This window comes from Nerophis ophidion, linkage group LG27 (genome assembly GCF_033978795.1).
Source record: "Nerophis ophidion isolate RoL-2023_Sa linkage group LG27, RoL_Noph_v1.0, whole genome shotgun sequence".
In the NCBI taxonomy this organism is placed as follows: domain Eukaryota; kingdom Metazoa; phylum Chordata; class Actinopteri; order Syngnathiformes; family Syngnathidae; genus Nerophis; species Nerophis ophidion.
Genome location: NC_084637.1, coordinates 33,849 through 60,283, shown reverse-complemented (window position 1 = coordinate 60,283; position 26,435 = coordinate 33,849). Strand labels below are relative to the sequence as shown.

The window sequence follows — 26,435 nt, the reverse complement described above, 5'->3', positions numbered from 1 at the left end:
GCCGCCTACCGCCGACGCTCGCACACGCCCGCGGCCAATCAGGTCGCTCCGTACGCCCCGGCGTGACTTCCAGCCGCAATAACAGATGTGCGGAGATAACCTCACAAAGCCAAATCATGGCCTATTATGACTGTTTGACACGGCGCCGTTAATAAGGCCATTGTGGCGCACAAAAGGACTCTTTGACAGATGTGCAAAAGCGGCGGCCATGTTGCACGGCGTCGCTCGTCAATGACGCTTGTTTGCTCGCTTGCTGGCTGAGGACTGACGGCAAACACGCGGCGGTCCTCCCGGGGGCAGACATAAAAGAAGTGTACGTCAACACAAACACTCTCCATTCATCTCCTTTAATTGCTCGGAGCGCCGGCGTATTCTTCCAGGTAGGAGTGGGCGGGGTCAAAGGGAGGCTGGTCGCCAGGCCGCCAGGTGTTTGGCGCCGCTGTTGACATTGGCCACAAAGAGGCTAACCTAGCTTTACTATCATTACTAGTACACCGCAGTAAGAACCAATATTAGTGGAAGTAAAATTTGACTCCAGCCTTTGTTTGTACTTCAGGGCGAGACAAACCATTTCCTGCTCTTTTTGATTTTTAAAGTGAACAAACAAAACAAAAAGAAAAACAATACAAGTTGTATTGTTTTGTTGCATGCAATGATTAGTTTGAGGGGAAATAAATGTATCAATACACATATATATATATATATATATATATATATATATATTTGGGGTGTGGGATAAGATCTATTTGAATATGAATCGCGATTCTCACGTTGTGCGATTCAGAATCGATTCTCATTTCTAAAAAAATCGATTTAAAAAAAATATATATATATTATTATTATTTTTTTTTTATCAATCCCACAAACCAATTCACTTCAATTCCATAACAATGCAATCCAATTCCAAAACCAAACCTGACCCAGCAGAACTGCAATAAACAGAGCAATTGAGAGGAGACACAAACACCACACAGAACAAACCAAAAGTAGTGAAACAAAAATGAATATTATCAACAACAGTATCAATATTAGTTATAATTTCAGCATAGCAGTGATTAAAAATCCCTCATTGACATTATCATTAGACATTTATAAAAAAAAAAATAAAAAAATAGTGTCACAGTGGCTTACACTTGCATCGCATCTCATAAGCTTGACAACACACTGTGTCCAATGTTTTCACAAATATAAAATAAGTCATATTTTTGGTTTGTTTAATAGTTAAAACGAATTTACATTATTGCAATCAGTTGATAAAATATTGTCCTTTACAATTATAAAAGGTTTTTAAAAAAAAAAAATCGACTACTCTGCTAGCATGTCAGCAGACTGGGGTAGATCCTGCTGAAATCCTATGTATTGAAAGAATACAGAATCGTTTTGCTACGGCAAAATATCGTTTTTGAATCGAGAATCGAATCGAATTGCAAAAATCAATATATTATCGAATCGTTACCCCAAGAATCGTTGGACACCCAAAGATTCGCAGCCCTAATATATATATATATATATATATATATATATATATATATATATATATATATATATATATATATTTATATATATATATATATACATATATATATATATATATATATATCAATCAATCAATCAATCAAAGTTTACTTATATATCCCTAAATCCCGAGCGTCTCAAAGGGCTGCACAGGCCACAGCGACATCCTCTGCTCAGATACCAGATTGTGTTGTGGTTTGTGCAGCCCTTTGAGACACTAGTGAATTAGGGCTGTATAAATGAACATTGATTGATTGATTGATATATATACATACACATATACACATACATACATATAAACTGTACATATATACATACATACATACATACATATATACTTTACATACATACATACATATACACATACATACATATACATTTTTTTCTATGTCTCCATTCAGAAAACGTGCCAAGATAGAAAACAACAGCACAAAAAAAAAGTATAAGATGTGCTGACGTTGCAATTAGATATGCAAAACTAGGAAGTGCTTGAGGGCAACGACTAACAGACGACGGCAGCAACAACAAAACAAAACACAACAGTTTGGAATTTAGCATACAGCTAGTTGGGAATGATGTCTTGAAGCCACTTTTTTTTTTTAATTAGCAGCGTGTGTATTTTAGTAAACATGGCCTCCCAAATGAAGTTTTTTTTTTTTTTTTTTTTTCATTTACATTTTTTTTTTGCTGTTTTGAGAAGCCTCTGCCAAGTGGTCAGTGCTGGACCAAAATGGGGACAATCAGGAGCACTTTGGCCATTTCACTAATTAATGAGGGGCCACACACACACACACACACACACGCACGCACGCACGCACACACACACACACACACACACACACACACACACACACACACACACACACACACACACACACACACACACACACACACACACACACACACACACACACACACTCACACAAAACGAACAATGAAAATTTTTTTTTTCTGATGTATTTAGGGACACATGACTAAAGAGGTGAAAAAGAAAAGAGATGACAGAATGTACACACACTCTGTAAACATGACACACCCAGTGACTTCTCACGAACCCCCCCCCCCCCCCCCCCCCACCCACACACACACTCTTAGTCATATTTATCATAGTATAATATAAATACAAACCCCGTTTCCATATGAGATGGGAAATTGTGTTGGATGTAAATATAAACAGAATACAATGATTTGCAAATCCTTTTTCAACCCATATTCAGTTGAATATGCTACAAAGACAACATATTTGATGTTCAAACTGATAAACATTTATTTTTTGTGCAAATAATCATTAACTTTACAATTTCATGCCAGAAACACGTGACAAAGAAGTTGGGGAAAGGTGGGAATAAATACTGATAAAATTTCGGAATGCTCATCAAACACTTATTTGGAACATCCCACAGGTGTGCAGGCTAATTGGGAACAGGTGGGTGCCATGATTGGGTATAAAAACAGCTCCCCAAAAAAATGCTCAGTCTTTCACAAGAAAGGATGGGATGAGGTACACCCCTTTGTCCACAACTGCGGGAGCAAATAGTCAAACAGTTTAAGAACGACGTTTCCCAAAGTGCAATTGCAAGAAATTTAGGGATTTCAACATCTACACTCCATAATATCATCAAAAGGTTCAGAGAATCTGGAGAAATCACTCCACGTAAGCGGCATGGCCGGAAACCAACATTGAATGACCGTGACCTTCAATCCCTCGGACGGCACTGTATCAAAAACCCACATCAATCTCTAAAGGATATCACCACATGGGCTCTGGAACACTTCAGAAAACCACTGTCACTAAATACAGTTTGTTGCTACATGTCAGGCTTGGACTTGGATTGTATGTGCTCCTTGGACGCAGAGGGATTACAGGACGAGCCAGGCGAGAATTCAGGTACATAGTTTTAATTATTTATACTCAAAATACAATAATAAAGGTAAAACAAAAAGCGCGCTCGATGGCGGATACTCTAGACTAAAACTTAGAACGAAAACAGCACAATGGCAATACTATCTACAAACAAACAAAATAAACCATCAAAGGCATAAATACAAACAAAAAACTTACTGTGACAAAAAAACGGGAGGCATAAACAGCGAGGTGCGTGGCAGGGGATCAATGGCATGGAGCAATGAGTAGCAAAGGTCGTAGATTACAATGAAAGTTAATGTTCCCAGACTGATGGACAGAAAGAAATGGACTTAAATAGTGGCTGTGATAATTTGGAACAGGTGCGGGACTGAGGGCATGGGCGTGACTAGGAGGGCAAGGTGAAAAGCAATGAGTTGTCATGGTAACAAAACAAACCAGGAAGTGAAAAAAACGGAACAAGAGTCCAGAAAACAAAACAAAACATGATCAAACATAAAACCAGATTTACAGACGTGACACTACATCTGTAAGTGCAAGTTAAAGCTCTACTATGCAAAACGGAAGCCATTTATCAACAACATCCAGAAACGCCGCCGGCTTCTCTGGGCCCATGATTATATAAAATGGACTGATACAAAGTGGAAAAGTGTTCTGCGGTCTGACGAGTCCACATTTCAAAAGGTTTTTGGAAATATTCGACATCGTGTCATCCGGACCAAAGGGGAAGCGAACCATCCAGACTGTTATCGACGCAAAGTTGAAAAGCCAGCATGTGTGATGGTATGGGGTGCATTAGTGCCCAAGGCATGGGTAACTTACACATCTGTGAAGGCACCATTAATGCTGAAAGGTACATACAGGTTTTGAAACAACATATCAATCAATGTTTACTTATATAGCCCTAAATCACTAGTGTCTCAAAGGGCTGCACAAACCACAACACAAACCACTACGACATCCTCGGAAGAACCCACATAAGGGCAAGGAAAACTCACACCCAGTGGGACGTCGGTGACAATGATGACTATGAGAACCTTGGAGTGGACGAAAGCAATGGATGTCGAGCGGGTCTAACATGATACTGTGAAAGTTCAATCCATAATGGATCCAACACAGTCGCGAGAGTCCAGTCCAAAGCGGATCCAACACAGAAGCGAGAGTCCCGTTCACAGCAGAGCCAGCAGGAAACCATCCCAAGCGGAGGCGGATCAGCAGCACAGAGATGTCCCCAGCCGATACACAGGCGAGCAATACATGGCCACCGGATCGGACCGGACCCCCTCCACAAGGGAGAGTGGGACATAGGAGAAAAAGAAAAGAAACGGCAGATCAAATGGTCTAAAAAGGGAGTCCGTCTTTTTCATGGACGCCCCTCCTTATTTCAGCAAGACAATGCCAAGTAAAAAAAAAAGAGTGCGGGTACTTTCCTGGCCCGCCTGCAGTCCAGACCTGTCTCCCATGGGAAATGTGTGGCGCATTATGAAGCGTAAAATACGACAGCGGAGACCCCCGGACTGTTTGAACGACTGAAGCTCTACATAAAACACGAATGGGAAAGAATTCCACTTTCAAAGCTCCAATAATTAGTTTCCTCAGTTCCCAAACGTTTTTTGAGTGTTGTTAAAAGATAAGGTGATGTAACACAGTGGTGAACATGCCCTTTCCCAACTACTTTGGCACGTGTTGCAGCTATGAAATTCTAAGTTAATTATTATTTGCAAAGAGTTTGAACATCAAATATGTGGTCTTTGTAGCATATTCAACTGAATATGGGTTGAAAATGATTTGCAAATCATTGTATTCTGTTTATATTTACATCTTACACAATTTCTCAACTCATATGGAAACGGGGTTTGTATGTATATATGTATATATATGTTAATAGAGTCAAGTTCATATAGTTGGCAGTGTGTCGTCCAATCACGCGTGAGCACTGAGAGGGAGCCCCGCCTGCCTGAACCCCACAGAGCGCCCCCCCCCCCCCCCCCCCCCCCTACCTCCCTCCCGCCTGCCGCCCACCAGCCGTGACCCAAGGTGTGGGCCTCCATTGTGCGAGTGGTCGGCCTTGCGCGCTCACAAAGGCTCAGACGCTTCAAAAACGAAGCACTCGAGGACTCGCGGCTGAACTCCGGCTTCGCCCCCCCCAAAAAAAAAAAAATCAAGTGCACTAATTGAGGGGACATTTTTAGAGTCGAGTGTTTTTGTGCAAGAATATATTTTTGTCTCGGCAACTTTCCCTATTGTCCACCATGTCATTAGGAGACACTGCGTGGACAAATGTTTTGGGACACTCTTAGGAGGCTTCCTACTCTTTTAAGAAAACATTCCCCAAATAAATTGTCCATTGGCGAGGTCACAGGTCACCCGCTATACAGGCCTCTTCTATGCCGGAGCACACCTTCATTCGGACTGTTTTGTGCATCGGGAACAGGAAGATGTTCCACAAAGCCCACAGTCTCGCTAAGAGGATTCATTCATTCATTGAGAGCTGCGTCCCAAGACTTTCGTCCAGCAGGGGTGTGTCAAAGTCTGAGTGAGAGCTCAGTCAAGTACAAAACCCCAAAACCAGTGAAGTTTTCACATTGTCTTAATGGTCAATAAAAACAGAATCCATCAATCCATCCATTTTCTACCGCTTGTCCCTTTTGGGGTGGCGGGGAGTGCTGGATTTGCAAATCCTTTTCAACTTAATTGAATAGACTGCAAAGACAAGATATTTAAACTCTTATGTTATGTTTTGCAAATATTAGCTCATTTGGAATTTGATGCCTGCAACATGTTTTTAAAAAAAAAGCTGGCACAAGTGGCAAAAAAGACTGAGGAAGTTGAGGAATGCCCGTCAAACACTTATTTGGAACACTCCACAGGTGAACGGGCTCATTGGAAACAGGTGGGTGCCATGATTTGACGACCATTCTTAGAACTGCGGTTATTTTTCAAAGTGAAGTGAAGTGAATTATATTTATATAGCGCTTTTCTCGAGTGACTCAAAGCGCTTTACATAGTGAAACCCAATATCTAAGTTACATTTAAAGCAGTGTGGGTGGCACTAGGTGCAGGTGGGTAAAGTGTCTTGCCCAAGGACACAACGGCAGTGACTAGGATGGCGGGAATCGAACCTGCAACCCTCAAGTTGCTGGCAGGGCCACTCAACCAACCGAGCTATGCCGGCGTTATAAATAGAGTTGGTATGGTATGGTATGGTATGATTGGGTAAAAAAGCAGCTTCCGTGAAATGCTCAGTCGTTCACAAACAAGTACGGGGCGACAAAAGCCTAAGCAAAATGTTGAAGAACAACATTTCCCAACCAGCTATTGCAAGGAATTTAGGGATTTTACCATCTACTGTCCATAATATCATCAAACGGTTCAGAGAATCTGGAGAAATCACTGCACTTAAGCCATGATATTACGGACCTTCGATCCCTCAGGCGGTACTGCATCAAAAAGCGACATCAATGTGTAAAGGATATTACCACATGGGCTAAGGAACGCTTCAGAAAACCACTGTCAATAACTACAGTTAGTCGATAGATCTGTAAGTGCAAGTTAATACTGTACTATGCAAAGCCAAAGCCATTTATCAACAACACCCGGAAATGCTTCGGGTTTCGCCGGGCCCTGACCTCATCTAGGATGGACTGATGCAAAGTGGAAAAGTGTTCTGTGGTCTGACGAGTCCACATTTAAAATAGTTTTTGGAAACTATGAACGTCATGGACCAAAGAGGAAGAGAACAATCCAACTGTTCTAGACGCAAAGTGTAAAAGCCAGCATGTGTGATGGTATGTGGGTTTATTAGTGCCCAAGGCATGGCTAACTTACACATCTGTGAAGGCACCATATCATCAAAAGGTTCAGAAAATCTGGAAAAATCACTGCACATAAGCGGAAACGCCATGACCTTGGATTTCTCAGGCAGTACTGCATCAAAAAGTGACATCAGTGTGTAAAAGATATCACCACACGGGCTCGGAAACACTTCAGAAAACCACTGTCAGTAACTACAGTTGGTTGCTACATCTGTAAGTGCAGTTTAAAACTGTAATTGGTGAACCCAAAGCCATTAATCAACAACACCCAGCTTATTTTATTTTATTTTTTCAAATATTGGACAGTGTGTTGTCAAGCTTATGAAATGCGATGCAAGTGTAAGTTACTGTTATTTTTGTATTTTTATAAATGTCTGTAATTATAATTTTTGCAATTGTTACTAATAGTGATACTGTTGTTGATAATATCCACTTTTTATTTGACTGCTTTTAGATTGTTTTGTGTCATATTTGTGTGTCCTCTCAGTTGCTCTGTTTATTGCTATTCTGAATGTTGCTGGGTCGGCTTTGGTTTTGGAATTGGAATTGCATTATTATGGTAGTGTTGTGTATTCTTTTGTTGGATTGAATCATTAAAAACAAAAACAAAAAAACAACAACACCCGGAAACGCCGCCGGCTTTGCATATGTCTCATCTAAGATGGACATATGCAAAGTGGAAAAGTCTTCTGTGGTCTGACGAGTCCACATTTCAAATTGTTTCACAGATCACCCGCTATACAGGCTTCTTCTATGCTCTACTGCCCACTTTGTGAAGAAATGTGTGAGAAAATTGTCCCAACAGTTTAAGAACAACATTTCCCAACCAGCTATTGCAAGGAATTTAGGGATTTTACCATCTACGGCCCGTAATATCATCAAATGGTTCAGAGAATCTGGAGAAATCACTGCACGTAAGTCATGATAGTACGGACCTTCGATCCCTCAGGCGGTACTGCATCAAAAAGCGACATCAATGTGTAAAGGATATTACCACATGGGCTAAGGAACGCTTCAGAAAACCACTGTCAATAACTACAGTTAATCGCTACATCTGTAAGTGCAAGTTAAAGGTCTACTATGCAAAGCCAAAGCCATTTATCAACAACATCCGGAAACGCTTCGGGCTTCGCTGTGCCCTGACCTCATCTAAGATGGACTGATGCAAAGTGGAAAAGTGTTCTGTGGTCTGACGAGTCCACATTTAAAATAGTTTTTGGAAACTATGAACGTCATGGACCAAAGAGGAAGAGAACAATCCAACTGTTCTAGACGCAAAGTGTAAAAGCCAGCATGTGTGATGGTATGTGGGTTTATTAGTGCCCAAGGCATGGGTAACTTACACATCTGTGGAGGCACCATATCATCAAAAGGTTCAGAAAATCTGGAAAAATCACTGCACATAAGCGGAAACGCCATGACCTTGGATTTCTCAGGCGGTACTTCATCAAAAAGCGACATCAGTGTGTAGAGGATATCACCACATGGGCTCGGGAACGCTTCAGAAAACCACTGTCAGTAACTATAGTTGGTCGCTACATCTGTAAGTGCAAGTTAAAACTCTACTCTGCCAAGCCAAACCCATTTATCAACAACACCCAGAAACGCCGCCGCCTTCGCTGGGCCCCGAGCTCATCTAAGATGGACTGATGCAAAGTGGGAAAGTTTTCTGTCCACATTTCAAATAGTTTCACAGGTCAACCAGGCTTCTGCTAGGCGCAACTCGCCCGAGCACACCTTCATCCGGACTGTTTAATGCAACAGGAACAGGAAGAAGTTCTACAAAGCCCACAGTCTCGCTAAGAGGATTCATTCATTCATTAAGAGCTGTGTCCCAAGACTTTCGTCCAGCAGGCGTGTGTCAAAGTAAACACTCACAGTCGTCAAAGTCCGAGCAGAGTTTGGGTCGACGCGCCGAGTGGTCCTGCAGCTTGTAGAGCATCTTCAGAACCTTGTTCTTCCGCTCCTCTGACCTCCAGTCCTTCTTTTCAGGAAAGTTCTCGCCCGGGTTCTTCCATCCTGGAGCCTCACCACCACTGTCAGAACCTGCATGGCAAGAACACGATACATTCAAAAACCAACAATTGATAAACATCTATCATCTTTCAATCAATCAATCAATGTTTATTTATATAGCCCTAAATCACGAGTGTCTCAAAGGACTGCACATCAGTGCAAGGAAAAACTCAACACAGGGGGATGACAATGAGAAACCTTGGAGGGGACCGCAGATGTGAAGGACCGGATGCAATGGACGTCGAGTGGATCTAGCACAATAGTGAGAGTCCAGTCCATAATGTATCTAACTTAATAGTGTGAGAGTCCAGTCCATAGTGGATCTAACATAATTGTTAGAGTCCAGTCCATAGTTGATCTAACATAATAGTGAGAGTCTAGTCCATAGTGGATCTAACATAATAGTGAGAGTCCAGTCCATAGTAGCTCTAGCATAATTTTGTGAGAGTCCAGTCCATAGTGGATCTAACATAATAGTGAGAGTCCAGCCCGTAGTGGATCTAGCATAATAGTGAGAGTCCAGTCCATAGTGGATCTAGCATAATATTGTGAGAGTCCAGTCCATAGTCGATCTAGCATAATATTGTGAGAGTCCAGTCCATAGTGGAATTAACAAAATAGTGAGAGTCCAGTCCATAGTAGCTCTAGCATAATTTTGTGAGAGTCCAGTCCATAGTGGATCTAGCATAATAGTGAGAGTCCAGTCCATAGTGTATCTAGCATAATATTGTGAGAGTCCAGTCCATAGTGGATCTAAAATAATAGTGCGAGAGTCCAGTCCATAATGGATCTAACATAATAGTGAGAGTCCAGTCCGTAGTGGATCTAACATAATAGTGAGAGTTCAGTCCATAGTGGATCTAACATAATAATGAGAGAGTCCAGTCTATAGTGGATCTAACATAATAATGAGAGAGTCCAGTCCATAGTGGATTTAACATAATAGTGAGAGTCCAGTCCATAGTGGATCTAACCTAATAGTGTGAGAGTCCAATACATAGTGGATCTAACATAATAGTGAGAGTCCAGTCCATAATGTATCTAACATAATAGTGTGAGAGTCCAGTCCACAGTGGATCTAACATAATTGTTAGAGTCCAGTCCATAGTTGATCTAACATAATAGTGAGAGTCCAGCCCGTAGTGGATCTAGCATAATAGTGAGAGTCCAGTCCATAGTGGATCTAGCATAATATTGTGAGAGTCCAGTCCATAGTGGATCTAGCATAATATTGTGAGAGTCCAGTCCATAGTGGATCTAGCATGATATTGTGAGAGTCCAGTCCATAGTGGATTTAACAAAATAGTGAGAGTCCAGTCCATAGTAGCTCTAGCATAATTTTGTGAGAGTCCAGTCCATAGTGTATCTTGCATAATAGTGAGAGTCCAGTCCATAGTCGATCTAAAATAATAGTGCGAGAGTCCAGTCCATAATGGATCTAACATAATAGTGAGAGTCCACTCCATGGTGGATCTTACATAATAGTGAGAGTCCAGTCCATAGTGGATCTAACATAATAGTGAGAGTCCAGCCCGTAATGGATCTAGCATAATAGTTAGAGTCCAGCCCGTAGTGGATCTAACGTAATAGTGTGAGAGTCCAGTCCATAGTGGATGTAACATAATAGTTAGAGTCCAGTCCCTAGTGGGGCCAGCAGTATATCCTTTTGAGTGGAGACAGGTCAGTAGTGCAGAGACGTCCCCAACCGATGCACAGATGAATGGTTCACCCCGGGTCCTGAACCCGGACAGCCAGCGCTTCACCCGTGATCACAGACTCTGTGCCCCCCCTCTCTCCACGAAGAAAGGAGACGGCAGATCAACTGATCTAAAAAGGGGGTCTATTTAAAGGACAGAGTATACAAATGAGTTTTAAGATGGGACTTAAATGCTTCGACTGAGGAAGCATCTCTAACTGTTACCTCTAGAACATTCCAGAGTACTGGAAACGCTTTATAGCCCGCAGACTTTTTTTGGGCTCTGGGAATCACTAATAAGTCGGAGTTCTTTGAAAGCAGATTTCTCGCCGGGACATATGGTACAATACTATCAGCTAGACCTGTAGTATTTTATACTTAGGTAGTAAAAACTTTCACTTGTTGTCCTTGCATCTAGAGTCACGTTCTGGGAAAAGTCCTCCACTGAGGAACCAATTTAGGTGTGAACACAAAGTCCTTCAGACAAAGACTGTCTTCTGGACGAGAGCGGGGAGCTGCAGATCGGGGCGGTTGGTCAGCCGCCCCGATTGATGGAGTCGTGTCTCGTTTGGTGCGAGCGTCCTTCCAAAACGCTGCACACAATCACACAGTCCGAGTCCGAGGAGGACAGGATGAGGGATGTGTCTCGGGGGAAGGATCCGTCATTTGTACGCGGCGTGACGTGGACGTGCGAACGCAAATGCTCCACTTGAAAGGCCTCGCCGAGTTTTACCGTACCACGTTTTGTGTAAACTAAATAACACAGTAGTACTTCCAAAGTCATTTCTTCCTAAAGGTCCGACTCAAACCGAACCAAGTTTTCCATTTAAAAAAAATAACGTAAACCAAATAAATGCGTTCCAGATGGACAAAAATATCACAAAACTTTAGCATGCTTAAAGGCCGTTTTCTGTCTTTCAGCCTCGCTAACAGCCAAGGACGAATCGGCACCTCAACGAAGAGCAGAGACAGGGTCGAATCCGGCACATTCCGTTCTGAATAATCACGTCTTGTGCGTAATGAAGCTGCTTGCGTAATGTGTGACCCCAGTCCATTTAGAAGCAGCCTCAGCGATGTAACTAGGGAACCCCCAAACTGAATAAATAGGGGAGCGCATGGGCTGCTCCTCAGAGCGTAGGGTGAGACTGTAACGGAGTGTGCAGCTCCATGCGTTCTCCTCATGAGCGAAATTGAACTCTATCTCTGCTTGATTCCTTGTTTCTTGTTCTGTTTAATAGACGGTTCAGTGCTTAAACCAGACAGGGCCACATCACAGTTATGTTTGGCCCCAGAGGGCCGCTTCTAACGGTGAATGATATTAATACACAACACATTTTATTAGTATATATTTAAAAAAATATATATGGTAAGTTGCAATAATTTCACCTCAAAATGTAGTCAGGGCCACCTCGAAATTATGTTTTTTTTCCCGCTTCTAACAGTAAATAAGATTATTACACAACACATTTTTTAGCTAGCATATATTTTTTAAACTATTCATCTATCCCCATCCATTTTTTACCGCTTATTCCCTTTTGGGGTTGCTGGTGCCTATCTCAGCTACAATTTATTTATTTTAAAAAAAAACTAAAATGTATAAAAAAAATATGGTAAATTGCGATAATTTCACTTCAAAATGTAAATGGGATAACAGTACGGCTGTTTTTATGGTAAAAAAAAAAAGGCAGCTCAGTTGCCAGAATTTTACTGTAAAATTTACATTTGTTTTTTATTGTAAAAAATATAATCAAATTTAACAGTAAAATTTTGGCACCTGAGCTGCCAATTTTAATCTTTTTATTTTTATTCTTTACCGCAAATAAACAAATGTAGATATTTTGGTGTATTACTGGAAATTTAAAAACGGCAACACAGTTTATTACAGTAAAAAAGTACAGTTTTTTTTCCCTTTAGATAAAAATGCTGTAAAAAACACAGTAAATTTCACAATTTGACTATGAATATAAGTTGAACTTTTATGTTTAAATACTGAACGGATGTTTATTGGGATAAGGTAAACATCTGTTTAGTATTTTAACGTAAAAGTGTTTGATTGTGAGGCACTAAAATCCACAAAATGCAACGGTTCTATCAGACCCACAAACGCTGACTGAGTAACAACAATATGAACATTACACAAGGGATGAGTAGGGGAGCGCATGGGCTGCTCCTCAGAGCGTAGGGTGAGACTGTAACTGAATGTGCAGCTCCATGCGTTCTCCTCATGAGCGAAATTGAACTCTGTCTCTGCCTGATTCCTTGCTTCTTGTTCTGTTTAATAGATGGTTCGGTGCTTAAACCTGACAGGGCCACCTCGAAGTTTTGTTTTTTTCCCACTTCTAACGGTAAATAACATTATCCCAACACATTTTTTAGCACATATTTTTTAAACTTTTCATCCATCCCCATCCATTTTCTACCGCTTATTCCCTTTTGGGGTCGCTGGGGGCGCTGGTGCCTATCTCAGCCACAATTTATTTATTAAAAAAAAAAACTAAAATGTATAAAAAAATATGGTAAGTTGCGATAATTTCACTTCAAAATGTAAATGGGATAACAGTACGGCTGTTTTTATGGTAAAAAAAAAAGGCACCTCAGTTGCCAGAATTTTACTGTAAAATTTACATTTGTTTTTTATTGTAAAAAAAAAAATCACATTTTACAGTAAAATTTTGCCACCTGACCTGCCAATTTTAATTTTTCTATTTTTATTTTTTACCGCAAATAAACAAATGTAGATTTTTTGGTGTATTACTGGAAATGTAAAAACGGCAACACAGTTTTTTTACAGTAAAAAAGTACAGTTTTTTTTCTTTTTAGATACAAATGCTGTAAAAACCACAGTAAATTTCACAATTTGACTATGAATATAAGTTGAACTTTTATGTTTAAATACTGAACGGATGTTTATTGGGATAAGGTAAACATCTGTTTAGTATTTTAACGTAAAAGTGTTTGATTGTGAGGCACTAAAATCCACAAAATGCAACGGTTCTATCAGACCCACAAACGCTGGCTGAGTAACAACAATATGAACATTACACAGGGGATGAATAGGGGAGCGCATGGGCTGTTCCTCAGAGTGTAGGGTGAGACTGTAACTAAGTGTGCAGCTCCATGCGTTCTCCTCATGAGCGAAATTGAACTCTATCTCTGCCTGATTCCTTGCTTCTTGTTCTGTTTAAAAGATGGTTCGGTGCTTAAACCTGACAGGGCCACAGAGGGCCGCTTCTAACGGTGAATGATATTATTAAACAACGCATTTCATTAGTATATATTCAAAAACATATATATGGTAAGTTGCAATAATTTCACCTCAAAATGTAGTTGATATTACTGTAAATGGAATAATAGTACTGCTGTGTTTGAATATGACCAATGTATGATCCTGTAACTACTTGGTATCAGATCGATACCCAAAATGCGTGGTATCATCCAAAACTAATGTCAAGTATCAAAGAAGAGAAGAATAAGTGATTATTACATTTTAAAAGAAGGGTAGATAGAACATTTTAATACAGAAAATAAGCAGATATAAACAGTAAATGAACAAGTAGATTAATAATTATTTTTGACAGTTTGTCCTTTTGTAATTTTGACTAAATAATAGGTAGATAAATGACACAATATGTTACTGCATAGACCAAGGGTCACCAACCTTTTTGAAACCAAGAGCTACTTCTTGGGTACTGATTAATGCGAAGGGCTACCAGTTTGATACACACTCAAATAAATTGCCAGAAATAGCCGATTTGCTCAATTTACCTTTAACTCTATGTTATTATTAATAATGAATGATATTTATCTTTGTGGAAACACCGATCATCTTAATGATTTCTCATAATAAATATATATATAGAAACAGATAAATATAAAAAAAATAGGTATTTCTGTCATTCCGTCAGACATTTTTTTTCCTTCTACGGAAGGTTTTTTGTAGAGAATAAATGAAAAAAAAAACACTTAATTGAATGGTTTAAAAGAGGAGAAAACATGAAAACAATAAAAATGAAATTTTGAAACAGTTTATCTTCAAATTTGACTCTTTAAAATTCAAAATTCAACCGAAAAGAAGAAGAGAAAAACTAGCTAATTCGAATCTTTTTGAAAAAATTTAAAAAATAATTTATGGAACATCATTAGTCATTTTTTTTTAGTAAGATTAATTTTAGAATTTTGATGACATGTTTTAAATAGGTTAAAATCCAATCTATACTTTGTTAGAATATATAACAAATTGGACCAAACTATATTTCTAAAAAAGACAAATCATTATTTCTTCTAGATTTTCCAGAACAAAATTTTTTAAAGAAATTCAAAAGACTTTGAAATAAGATTTAAATTTGATTCTAGAAATGTTCTAGATTTGCCAGAATGTTTTATTTTTAATTTTAATCATAATAAGTTTGAAGAAATATTTCACAAATATTCTTCGTCAAAAAAACAGAAGCTAAAATGAAGAATTTAATTAAAATGTATTTATTATTCTTTACAATAAAAAAATTAAAAAAAATACTTGAACATTGATTTAAATGTCAGGAAAGAAGAGGAAGGAATTCAAAAGGTAAAAAAGTATATGTGTTTAAAAATCCAAAAATTATTTTTAAGGTTGTGTTTTTTCTCAAAAATTGTCTTTCTGAAAGTTATTAGAAGCAAAGTAAAAAAATAAATGAATTTATTTAAACAAGTGGAGACCAAGTCTTTAAAATATTTTTGGGGATTTTCAAATTCTATTTGAGTTTTGTCTCTCTTAGAATTAAAAATGTCGAGCAAAGCGAGACCAGCTTGCTAGTAAATAAATACAATTTAAAAAATAGAGGCAGCTCATTGGTAAGTGCTGCTATTTGAGCTATTTTTAGAACAGGCCAGCGGGCAACTCATCTGGTCCTTACGGGCGACTTGGTGCCCGCGGGCACCGTGTTGGTGACCCCTGGCATAGACTAATTAGGAGTCTAGTATGTTCACTATTTTATTTAAGGACTAAATTACAATAATAAACATATGTTTCATGTACCCTAAGATTTTTTTTGTTAAAATAAAGTCAATAATGACATTTTTTTTGTGGTCCCCTTTACTATAAAAAGTACCGAAAAGTATGGAAATACATTTGACTAAAATATTGGTATCGGGACAACCCTAGTCCAGACTAAACTAAAATACCACAAGCTGCTGCTTGTAAAAGGTGATGTTTTTTTTTTTTTTTTTTTTCCACGACTCCACGGTCGATTGAATTGTTTGTCTGACTTAAAGGTCCAGATTGTTGACAAGCGCTCGCCAGTGTGCAGGATCTGGTTTCCTCCTCTCCGGGGGCGCCCAGGCCTTCTAATCCCTGAATGGGCCGCAGTGATTACGGGGTCAGTCAAATCTGGAAACAAGAGCCCCGAGACTCGAAAAACACACGGCGCGGGGTTGCCGTGACGACCGCGGCATCCGAATCCGGCGGATAGTCGAATTTGGCTCGAGGCGCTCCGACGGGTCTCTGTGTTTAAAGGCCTACTGAAAGCCACTACTAGCGACCACGCAGTCTGATAGTTTATATATCAATGATGAAATATTAACATTGCAACACATGCCAATACGGCCTTTTTAGTTTACTAAATTGCAATTGTAAATTTCCCGCGGAGTTTCTTGTTGAAAACGTCGCGGAATGACGTGACGTCTCGGGTTGGAGGGGACATATTAACCCAGTACCACACACGGATAAAAGTCGTCTCTTTTCATCGCACAATAACACAGTATTTTGGACATCTGTGTTGTTGAATCTTTTGCATTTTGTTCAATTAATAATGGAGACGTCAAAGAAGAAAGCTGTAGGTGGGAAGTGGTGTATTGCGGCTGCCTTTAGCACCGAAACACAGCCGGTGTTTCTTTGTTTGTTGTGAAGCTTTAACACAGAGCGGTCAAGCGAACATGTTTCTCTACGTCAACCAGCACATTTTTGGATGGGAAAATTGTGATATTAAGTCGGCTCTTACTGGAGACTTCAGTGGATTATGGGACTACCTCGTGCAGCTGAAAAAGGCAGCTCTGATCTTGGCTCCTCGGCTTCTCTCAGAGACACTTATCAATCAATCAATCAATCAATGTTTATGGGGCGGCATAGCTCGGTTGGTAGAGTGGCCGTGCCAGCAACTTGAGGGTTGCAGGTTCGATTCCCGCTTGTGCCATCCTAGTTACTGCCGTTGTGTCCTTGGGCAAGACACTTTACCCACCTGCTCCCAGTGCCACCCACACTGGTTTAAATGTAACTTAGATATTGGGTGTCACTATGTAAAGCGCTTTGAGTCACTTGAGAAAAGCGCTATATAATTATAATTCACACTTCACTTCACATTTATATAGCCCTAAATCACTAGTGTCTCAAAGGGCTGCAAAAACCCCAACGACATCCTCGGTAGGCCCACATAAGGGCAAGGAAAACTCACACCCAGTGGGACGTCGGTGACAATGATGACTATGAGAACCTTGGAGAGGACCGAAAGCAATGGATGTCGAGCGGGTCTAACATGATATTGTGAAAGTTCAATCCCTAATGGATCCATCACAGTCGCCAGAGTCCAGTCCAAAGCTTGTCACATCCGACTTTGAGGTATGACTTTACAATCTCACTAAAACACTATTAAAACAATAGGCGGATAAGGAATCTTCCATAATTATCCTAGTAAATGTGTCTAATAGGGGCGGCATGGCGTATGGATCCAACACAGTCGCGAGAGTCCGGTCCAAAGCTTATCACATCCGACTTTGAGGTATGACTTTACAATCTCACTAAAACACTATTAAAACAATAGGCGGATAAGGAATCTTCCATAATTATCCTAGTAAATGTGTCTAATAGGGGCGGCACGGCGTATGGATCCAACACAGTCGCGAGAGTCCAGTCCAAAGCTTATCACATCCGACTTTGAGGTATGACTTTACAATCTCACTAAAACACTATTAAAACAATAGGCAGATAAGGAATCTTCCATAATTATCCTAGTAAATGTGTCTAATAGGGGCGGCATGGCGTATGGATCCAACACAGTCGCGAGAGTCCAGTCCAAAGCTTATCACATCTGACTTTGAGGTATGACTTAACAATCTCACTAAATCACTATTAAAACAATAGGCAGATAAGGGATCTTCCATAATTATCCTAGTAAATGTGTCTAATAGGGGCGGCATGGCGTATGGATCCAACACAGTCGCGAGAGTCTAGTCCAAAACTTATCACATCCGACTTTGAGGTATGACTTTACAATCTCATTAAAACACTATTAAAACAATAAGCAGATAAGGGATCTTCCATAATTATCCTAGTAAATGTGTCTAATAGGGGCGGCATGGCGTATGGATCCAACACAGTCCTGAGAGTCCAGTCCAAAGCTTATCACATCCGACTTTGAGGTATGACTTAACAATCTCACTAAAACACTATTAAAACAATAGGCGGATAAGGAATCTTCCATAATTATCCTAGTAAATGTGTCTAATAGGGGCGGCATGGCGTATGGATCCAACACAGTCGCGAGAGTCCAGTCCAAAGCTTATCACATCCGACTTTGAGGTATGACTTTGCAATCTCACTAAAACACTATTAAAACAATAGGCGGATAAGGAATCTTCCATAATTATCCTAGTAAATGTGTCTAATAGGGGCGGCATGGCGTATGGATCCAACACGGTCGCGAGAGTCCAGTCCAAAGCTTATCACATCCGACTTTGAGGTATGACTTAACAATCTCACTAAAACACTATTAAAACAATAGGCGGATAAGGAATCTTCCATAATTATCCTAGTAAATGTGTCTAATAGGGGCGGCATGGCGTATGGATCCAACACAGTCGTGAGAGTCCAGTCCAAAGCTTATCACATCCGACTTTGAGGTATGACTTTGCAATCTCACTAAAACACTATTAAAACAATAGGCGGATAAGGAATCTTCCATAATTATCCTAGTAAATGTGTCTAATAGGGGCGGCATGGCGTATGGATCCAACACAGTCGCGAGAGTCCAGTCCAAAGCTTATCACATCCGACTTTGAGGTATGACTTAACGATCTCACTAAAACACTATTAAAACAATAGGCAGATAAGGAATCTTCCATAATTATCCTAGTAAATGTGTCTAATAGGGGCGGCATGGCGTATGGATCCAACACAGTCGCGAGAGTCCAGTCCAAAGCTTATCACATCCGACTTTGACGTATGACTTTACAATCTCACTAAAACACTATTAAAACAATAAGCGGATAAGGAATCTTCCATAATTATCCTAGTAAATGTGTCTAATAGGGGCGGCATGGCGTATGGATCCAACACAGTCGCGAGAGTCCAGTCCAAAGCTTATCACATCCGACTTTGAGGTATGACTTAACGATCTCACTAAAACACTATTAAAACAATAGGCAGATAAGGAATCTTCCATAATTATCCTAGTAAATGTGTCTAATAGGGGCGGTATGGCGTAGTGGGTAGAAGGGCCGTGCCAGAAACCTGAGGGTTGCAGGTTCGCTTCCCACCTATTGACATCCAAATCGCTGCCGTTGTGTCCTTGGGCAGGACACTTCACCCTTTGCCCCCGGTGCCGCTCACACTGGTGAATGAATGATTGGTGGTGGTCGGAGGGGCCGGAGGCGCAAACTGGCAGCCACGCTTCCGTCAGTCTACCCCAGGGCAGCTGTGGCTACAGATGTAGCTTACCACCACCAGGTGTGAATGAATGATGGGTTCCCACTTCTCTGTGAGCGCTTTGAGTATCTAACAATAGAAAATATAATAAAATATAATATAATAAAAAATGTAATATTGCTAAAATTCGGTCCATTTTGTCCACTAAAGACGCCGAGATCATTATCCATGCGTTTGTTATGCCTCGTAACGTATTATTTTCGGGTCTCCCATGTCTAGCATTAAAAGATTACAGTTGGTACAAAATGCGGCTGCTAGACTTTTGACAAGAACAAGAAAGTTTGATCACATTACGCCTGTACTGTATATACCTTTATATACATATATACATACATATATACCTATACTGGCTCACCTGCACTGGCTTCCTGTGCACTTAAGATGTGACTTTAAGGTTTTACTACTTACGTATAAAATACTACACGGTCTAGCTCCATCCTATCTTGCCGATTGTATTGTACCATATGTCCCGGCAAGAAATCTGCGTTCAAAAGACTCCGGCTTATTAGTGATTCCTAAAGCCCAAAAAAAGTCTGCGGGCTATAGAGCGTTTTCCGTTCGGGCTCCAGTACTCTGGAATGCCCTCCCGGTAACAGTTCGAGATGTTACCTCAGTAGAAGCATTTAAGTCTCACCTTAAAACTCATCTGTATACTCTAGCCTTTAAATAGACCTCCTTTTTAGACCAGTTGATCTGCCGCTTCTTTTCTTTTTTCTCCTATGTCCCCCCCTCCCTTGTGGAGGGGGTCCGGTCCGATGACTATGGATGAAGTACTGGATGTCCAGAGTCGAGACCCAGGATGGACCGCTCGCCTGTGTATCGGTTGGGGACATCTCTACGCTGCTGATCCGCCTCCGCTTGGGATGGTTTCCTGTGGACGGGACTCTGGCTGCTGTCTTGGATCCGCTTTGAACTGAACTCTCGCGGCTGTGTTGGAGCCACTATGGATTGAACTTTCACAGTATCATGTTAGACCCGCTCGACATCCATTGCTTTCGGTCCCCTAGAGGAGGGGGGATTGCCCACTTCTGAGGTCCTCTCCAAGGTTTCTCATAGTCAGCATTGTCACTGGCGTCCCACTGGGTGTGAATTCTCCCTGCCCACTGGGTGTGAGTTTTCCTTGCCCTTTTATGGGTTCTTCCGAGGATGTCGTAGTCATAATGGTTTGTACAGTCCTTTGAGACATTTGTGATTTGGGGCTGGATAAATAAACATTGATTGATTGATTGATTGAAAAGCGCGATATAAATCTAATCCATTATCCATCCATCCATTTTTTACCGCTTATTCCCTTTTGGGGTCGCGGGAGGCGCTGGCGCCTATCTCAGCTACAACCTGGACAAGTCGCCACCTCATCGCAGGGCCAACACAGATAGACAGACAACATTCACACTCACATTCACACACTAGGGACCATTTAGTGTTGCCAATCAACCTATCCCCAGGTGCATGTCTTTGGAAGTGGGAGGAAGCCGGAGTACCCGGAGGGAACCCACGCATTCACGGGGAGCACATGCAAACTCGACACAGAAAGATCCCAAGCCTGGATTTGAACCCAGGACTGCAGGACCTTCGTATTGTGAGGCAGACGCACTAACCCCTCCGCCACCGTGAAGCCCCTAATCCATTATTATTATTATTATTATTATTAATTACATCTGAAACTGTCCCACTGCCGCTGCCTGAAGCTGTCGCCTTTTTTTTGTTTTGTTTTTGTGCTTCACTCTAACTTTCCTCATCCACAAATCTTTCCTCCTCGCTCAAAATAATGGGGAAATTGTCACTTTCTCGGTCCGAATAGCTCTTGCTGCTGGAGGCTCACATTATAAACATTTATTAGCGACCAAAAGTTGCAAACTTTCTCGTCCATGTTCTCTACTAAATCCTTTCAGCAAAAATATGGCGAAATGATGAAGTATGACACATAGAATGGACCTGCTATCCCCGTTTAAATAAGAACATCTCATTTCAGTAGGCCTTTAAAGAAGGGATGAGCACACGCGGGACAATGGTCGGTCCCCCCCCATTCCACCCAGAGAAAGACCCCAGTGGCCAAATTATTATTCATGGTCCGGGCCTCTTTCACGGAACACGTCAGCCTCTCTATCAGCGCTGACAAGTGCCAATCAAAGGGCCGGAGTCTGGTTTAAGAGCCACTGGAGGATTTCAGGAGACAATGGTCCGTGAGTCCACAGTCTTGTGGACAATGGCGACATGGCTACACTGTCAGTGTGTGGTCCTCCTCCTTACACCGCCTAATCTCTGCTGGCCACCTAATCTGCCCCCGGAGCTTCCTCGGACCGGGGTCAGTTCAGATTAATGCTCTTTTGTGGGCCCCCGCGCCGTGGCCGCATTCAGTCGGACGCCAACGTCTTCAGCGGCAGCTGAATGCTAAACGTCGGGCGAGCGCCGTCGCGGGCCGGGACACAATCGTAGGGATGGAGGAGGGCATCGGGTGGTGGGGGGGGGATTAGTCCACCTATGAATTCCTGATGAGCTCAAAGGTCTCATAATCACGAGCCTCCCTTGGGGGGGCCAAGTCAGGCCGCCACAGCTGGCTCGCTATTGACGATGCACCCAAACGGAAAATGAGCGAACATGCGACAAGTTTGCTTCTATTGTCGCCTTGGGAAAGAGACTTCTCCATCGACAACCCCCCCCCCAAAAAAAAAAACCTCTACTTATTTATCAACAAACTAATCGTTGAAGCTTTGAAAGTGGAATTCTTTCCCATTCTTGTCTTATGTAGAGCTTCAGTCGTTCAACAGTCCGGGGTCTCCGCTGTCGTATTTTACGCTTCACGCATTTTCCATGGGAGACAGGTCTGGACTGCAGGCGGGCCAGGAAAGTACCCGCACTTTTTTTTTTACGAAGCCACGCTGTTGTAATACATGCTGAAATAAGCAGGGGCGTCCATAATGGCAGCATATGTTGTTCCAAAACCTGTATGTATACCTTTCAGCATTGATGGTGCCTTCACAAATGTGTAAGTTACCCATGCCTTGGGCACTGATGCACCCCCATACCATCACAGATGCTGGCTTTTCAACTTTGCGTCGATAACAGTCTGGATGGTTCGCTTCCCCTTTGGTCCGGATGAAACGATGTCGAATATTTCCAAAAACAATTTGAAATATGGACTTGTCAGACCACAGAACACTTTTTCACTTTGCCTCAGTACATCTTAGATGATCTCAGGCCCAGGGAAGCCAACGGAGTTTCTGGGTGTTGTTGATAAATGGCTTTCGCTTTGCATAGTAGAGCTTTAACTTGCACTTACAGATGTAACGACAAACTGTATTTAGTGACAGTGGTTTTCTGAAGTGTACCTGAGCAATTTCATGGAAATCTGGTAATTCCGGGACAATCGGGACATTTTTTGGAAAATATTTAAAGACTTGAATGTTCTGAAGGAGTTGAAATGGTTGGTGTTGGAATTTTTCAAATCGGTCAAGAAATGTTAAAGGAGTATTCTGCAGAAAAAAGGGTTGAAAAAGGGTTTGGAAAAAGTGAAATCTGGGAATTCCTGGAATTTTTCGGACTTGGAAAAATAATAGTTTAAATTTCCAGGATGAGTGAAATATGTTGAAGGTGGAATGGTTTGAATAGGTTGGAATTTGTGGAAATGTTCAAAGTTTGAAAAATGGCCAAATCATTTTGAATGGGAAAAATGAAACCGGAAAACCAGTAGTTCTGTAAAATCCGGGAATTTTTTTGAACTTGAAAAATGATATTTTGAATGTTTAGAATGGTGGAACGTGTTAAAGGTGGATTGGTTTGAATAGGTTGAAAAATGTGGAAATGGTGGAAGTTTGAAAAATGGCCAATTCATTTTGAATGGGAAAATGTCCCTGAAAACTGGGAATTCTTAAAAATCCAAGATTAAAATATCCCAATCATTTTATTGGAAATTTCATGGAAATTTTGGAATTTCTGGAAAAGCAGGAATTTTTCAAACATTTTAAAAGACTTGAATGACTCGGGAAAACCTAAAATTCTGTAAAATCCTGGAATTTTTTTAACTTGGAAAACAGTAGTTTGAATGTCCGGAATGGTGGAACGTGTTGAAGGTAGAATGGTTTGAATGGGTTGAAAAATGTGGAAATGGTGGAAGTTTGAAAAATGGCCAATTCATTTTGAATGGGAAAAATGTCCCGGAAAAACCTGGAATTCTGGAAAATCCTGGAATTTTTTTGAACTTGAAAAAAGGGTAGTTTGAATGTCTGGAATGGTGGAACGTGTTGAAGGTGGAATGGTTTGAATAAGTTGAAAAATGTGTAAATGGTGGAAGTTTGAAAAATGGACAATTCATTTGGAATGGGATAAAATTCTGGAAAATCCTGGAATTTTTGGGACTTCGAAAAAAGGTAATTTGAATGTCCAGAATGGTGGAACGTGTTGAAGGTGGAATGGTTCGAATTGGTTAAGAAATGTGGAAATGGTGGAAATGTGAAAACTGGCCAATTCATTTTGAATGGGAAAAATTCTGGAAAATCCTGGAATTTTTCTGAATTTGGAAAAATTACAGTTTGAATGTCCAGAATTGTGGAACGTGTTGAAGGTGGAATGGTTTGAATAGGTTGAAAAATGTGGAAATGGTGGAAGTTTGAAAAATGGCCAATTAATTTTGAATGGGAAAAAATGTCCCGGGAAAACCTGGAATTCTGGAAAATCCTGGAATTTTTCTGTACTTGGAAAAATTATAGTCTGAATGTCCAGAATTGTGGAACGTGTTGAAGGTGGAATGGTTCGAATTGGTTAAAAAATGTGTAAATGGTGGAAGTTTGAAAAATGGACAATTCATTTTGAATGGGAAAATTTCGGGAAAATCCTGGAATTTTTTGAACTTGGAAAAAAGGTAGTTTGAATGTCCGGAATGGTGGAACGTGTTGAAGGTGGAATGGTTTGAATAGGTTGAAACGTGTAAATGGTGGAAGTTTGAAGAATGGCCAATTCATTTTGAATGGGAAACATTCTGGAAAATGCTGGAATTTTTTGAACTTGGAAAAAAAGTAGTACGAATGTCCGGAATGGTGGAACGTGTTGAAGGTGGAATGGTTGGAATTGGTTAAAAAATATGGAAATGGTGGAAATTTGAAAAATGGCCAATTCATTTTGAGTGGGAAAAATGTCCCGGGAAAACATGGAATTCCGGAAAATCCTGGAATTTTTTTTAACTATGAAAAATTATAGTTTGAATGTCCAGAATTGTGCAACGTGTTGAAGGTGGAATGGTTCGAATTGGTTAAAAAATGTGTAAATGGTGGAAGTTTGAAAAATGGACAATTCATTTTGAATGGGAAAAATTCTGGAAAATCCTGGAATTTTTTGAACTTGGAAAAAAGGTAGTTTGAATGTCCGGAATGGTAGAACGTGTTGAAGGTGGAATGTTTCGAATTGGTTAAAAAATATGGAAATGGTGGAAATTTGAAAAATGGCCAATTCATTTTGAATGGGAAAAATTACCCGGGAAAACCTGTAATTCTGGAAAATCCTGGAATTTTTTTTGATCTTGGAAAAATTATAGTTTGAATGTCCAGAATTGTGGAACGTGTTGAAAGTGGAATGGTTTGAATAGGTTGAAAAATGTGTAAATGGTGGAAGTTTGAAAAAATGGCCAATTCATTTTGAATAGGAAAAATTACCCGGGAAAACCTGTAATTCTAGAAAATCCTGCAATTTTTTTTAACTTGGAAAAATTATAGTTTGATTGTCCAGAATTGTGGAACGTGTTGAAAGTGTAATGGTTTGAATAGGTGGAAAAATGTGTAAATGGTGGAAGTTTGAAAAATGGACAATGCATTTTGAATGGGAAAAATTCTGGAAAATCCTGGAATATTTTGGACTTCAAAAAAAGGTAATTTGAATGTCCAGAATGGTGGAACGTGTTGAAGGTGGAATAGTTCAAATTCGTTAAAAATGTGGAAATGGTGAAAATTTGAAAAATGGCCAATTCATTTTGAAAGGGAAAATGTCCCTGAAAACTGGGAATTCTTAGAAATCCAAGATTAAAATATCCCATTCATTTTAATGGCAATTTCATGGAAATTTGGGAATTTCTGGAAAAGCGGGAATTTTTTTTTTTTTAATTTGAAAAGACTTGAATGGGTTAAATTGGTCGGTGTTGAAAACTGTGGAAATGGTGAAAGTTTGTAAAATGGCCAATTCATTTTGATTGGGAAAAATGTCCGAGAAAACCTGGAATTCTGGAAAATCCTGGAAGTTTTTTTAACTTTGAAAAATGATGGTTTGCATTTCCAGAATGGTGGAAAGTTTTGAAGGTACAATAGTTTGAATAGGTTGAAAAATGTGGAAATGGTGGAAGTTTGAAAAATGGACAATTCATTTTGGATGGGAAAAATGTCCCGGGAAAACCTGGAATTCTGGAAAATCCTGGAATTTTTCTGAACTTGGAAAAATTATAGTTTGAATGTCCAGAATTGTGGAACGTGTTGAAGGTGGAATGGTTCGAATTGGTTAAAAAATGTAGAAATGGTGGAAATAAAAAAAAATGGCCTATTCATTTTGAATGGGAAAAATGACCCGGGAAAACCTGGAATTCCGGAAAATCTGGGAATTTTTGGATTTTTTCAAGGGAAAGTCTGCAAATTCTTGAATAGGCTGAACAGTTTAAAGTTGGAACGGTTTGAATCGGGTGAAAAATGTGGAATGTAAGCGCGCCAAAATCCAGAGAAAAAGAAAAAGTTTCATCCATCCATTTTTCTACCTCTTGTCCCGTTGAATAAATAGATGAATTGTGGCGTAGAAAAGCAAATGTGTGAATGTTGTGGAGCGTTCACACAATGATGGATGCAACAAGACGCCGGAGCCCAGCACGGACCATTAGGTTCCGCA

At 40.4% G+C, this 26,435-nt stretch overlaps 1 protein-coding gene across 1 annotated transcript in view; it reads right to left on the bottom strand.

The window, feature by feature from the left end:
- LOC133544043 (uncharacterized) overlaps nt 1–26,435 on the bottom strand; it is a gene marked incomplete at its 5' end in the record, with an annotated part of 87,243 nt that overhangs the window by 41,180 nt on the left and 19,628 nt on the right. Inside the window, one exon of the mRNA XM_061889068.1 lies at nt 9,073–9,240. Coding sequence (XP_061745052.1) covers nt 9,073–9,240 — 168 coding nt within the window. The remainder of the gene's footprint in view (nt 1–9,072; nt 9,241–26,435) is intronic.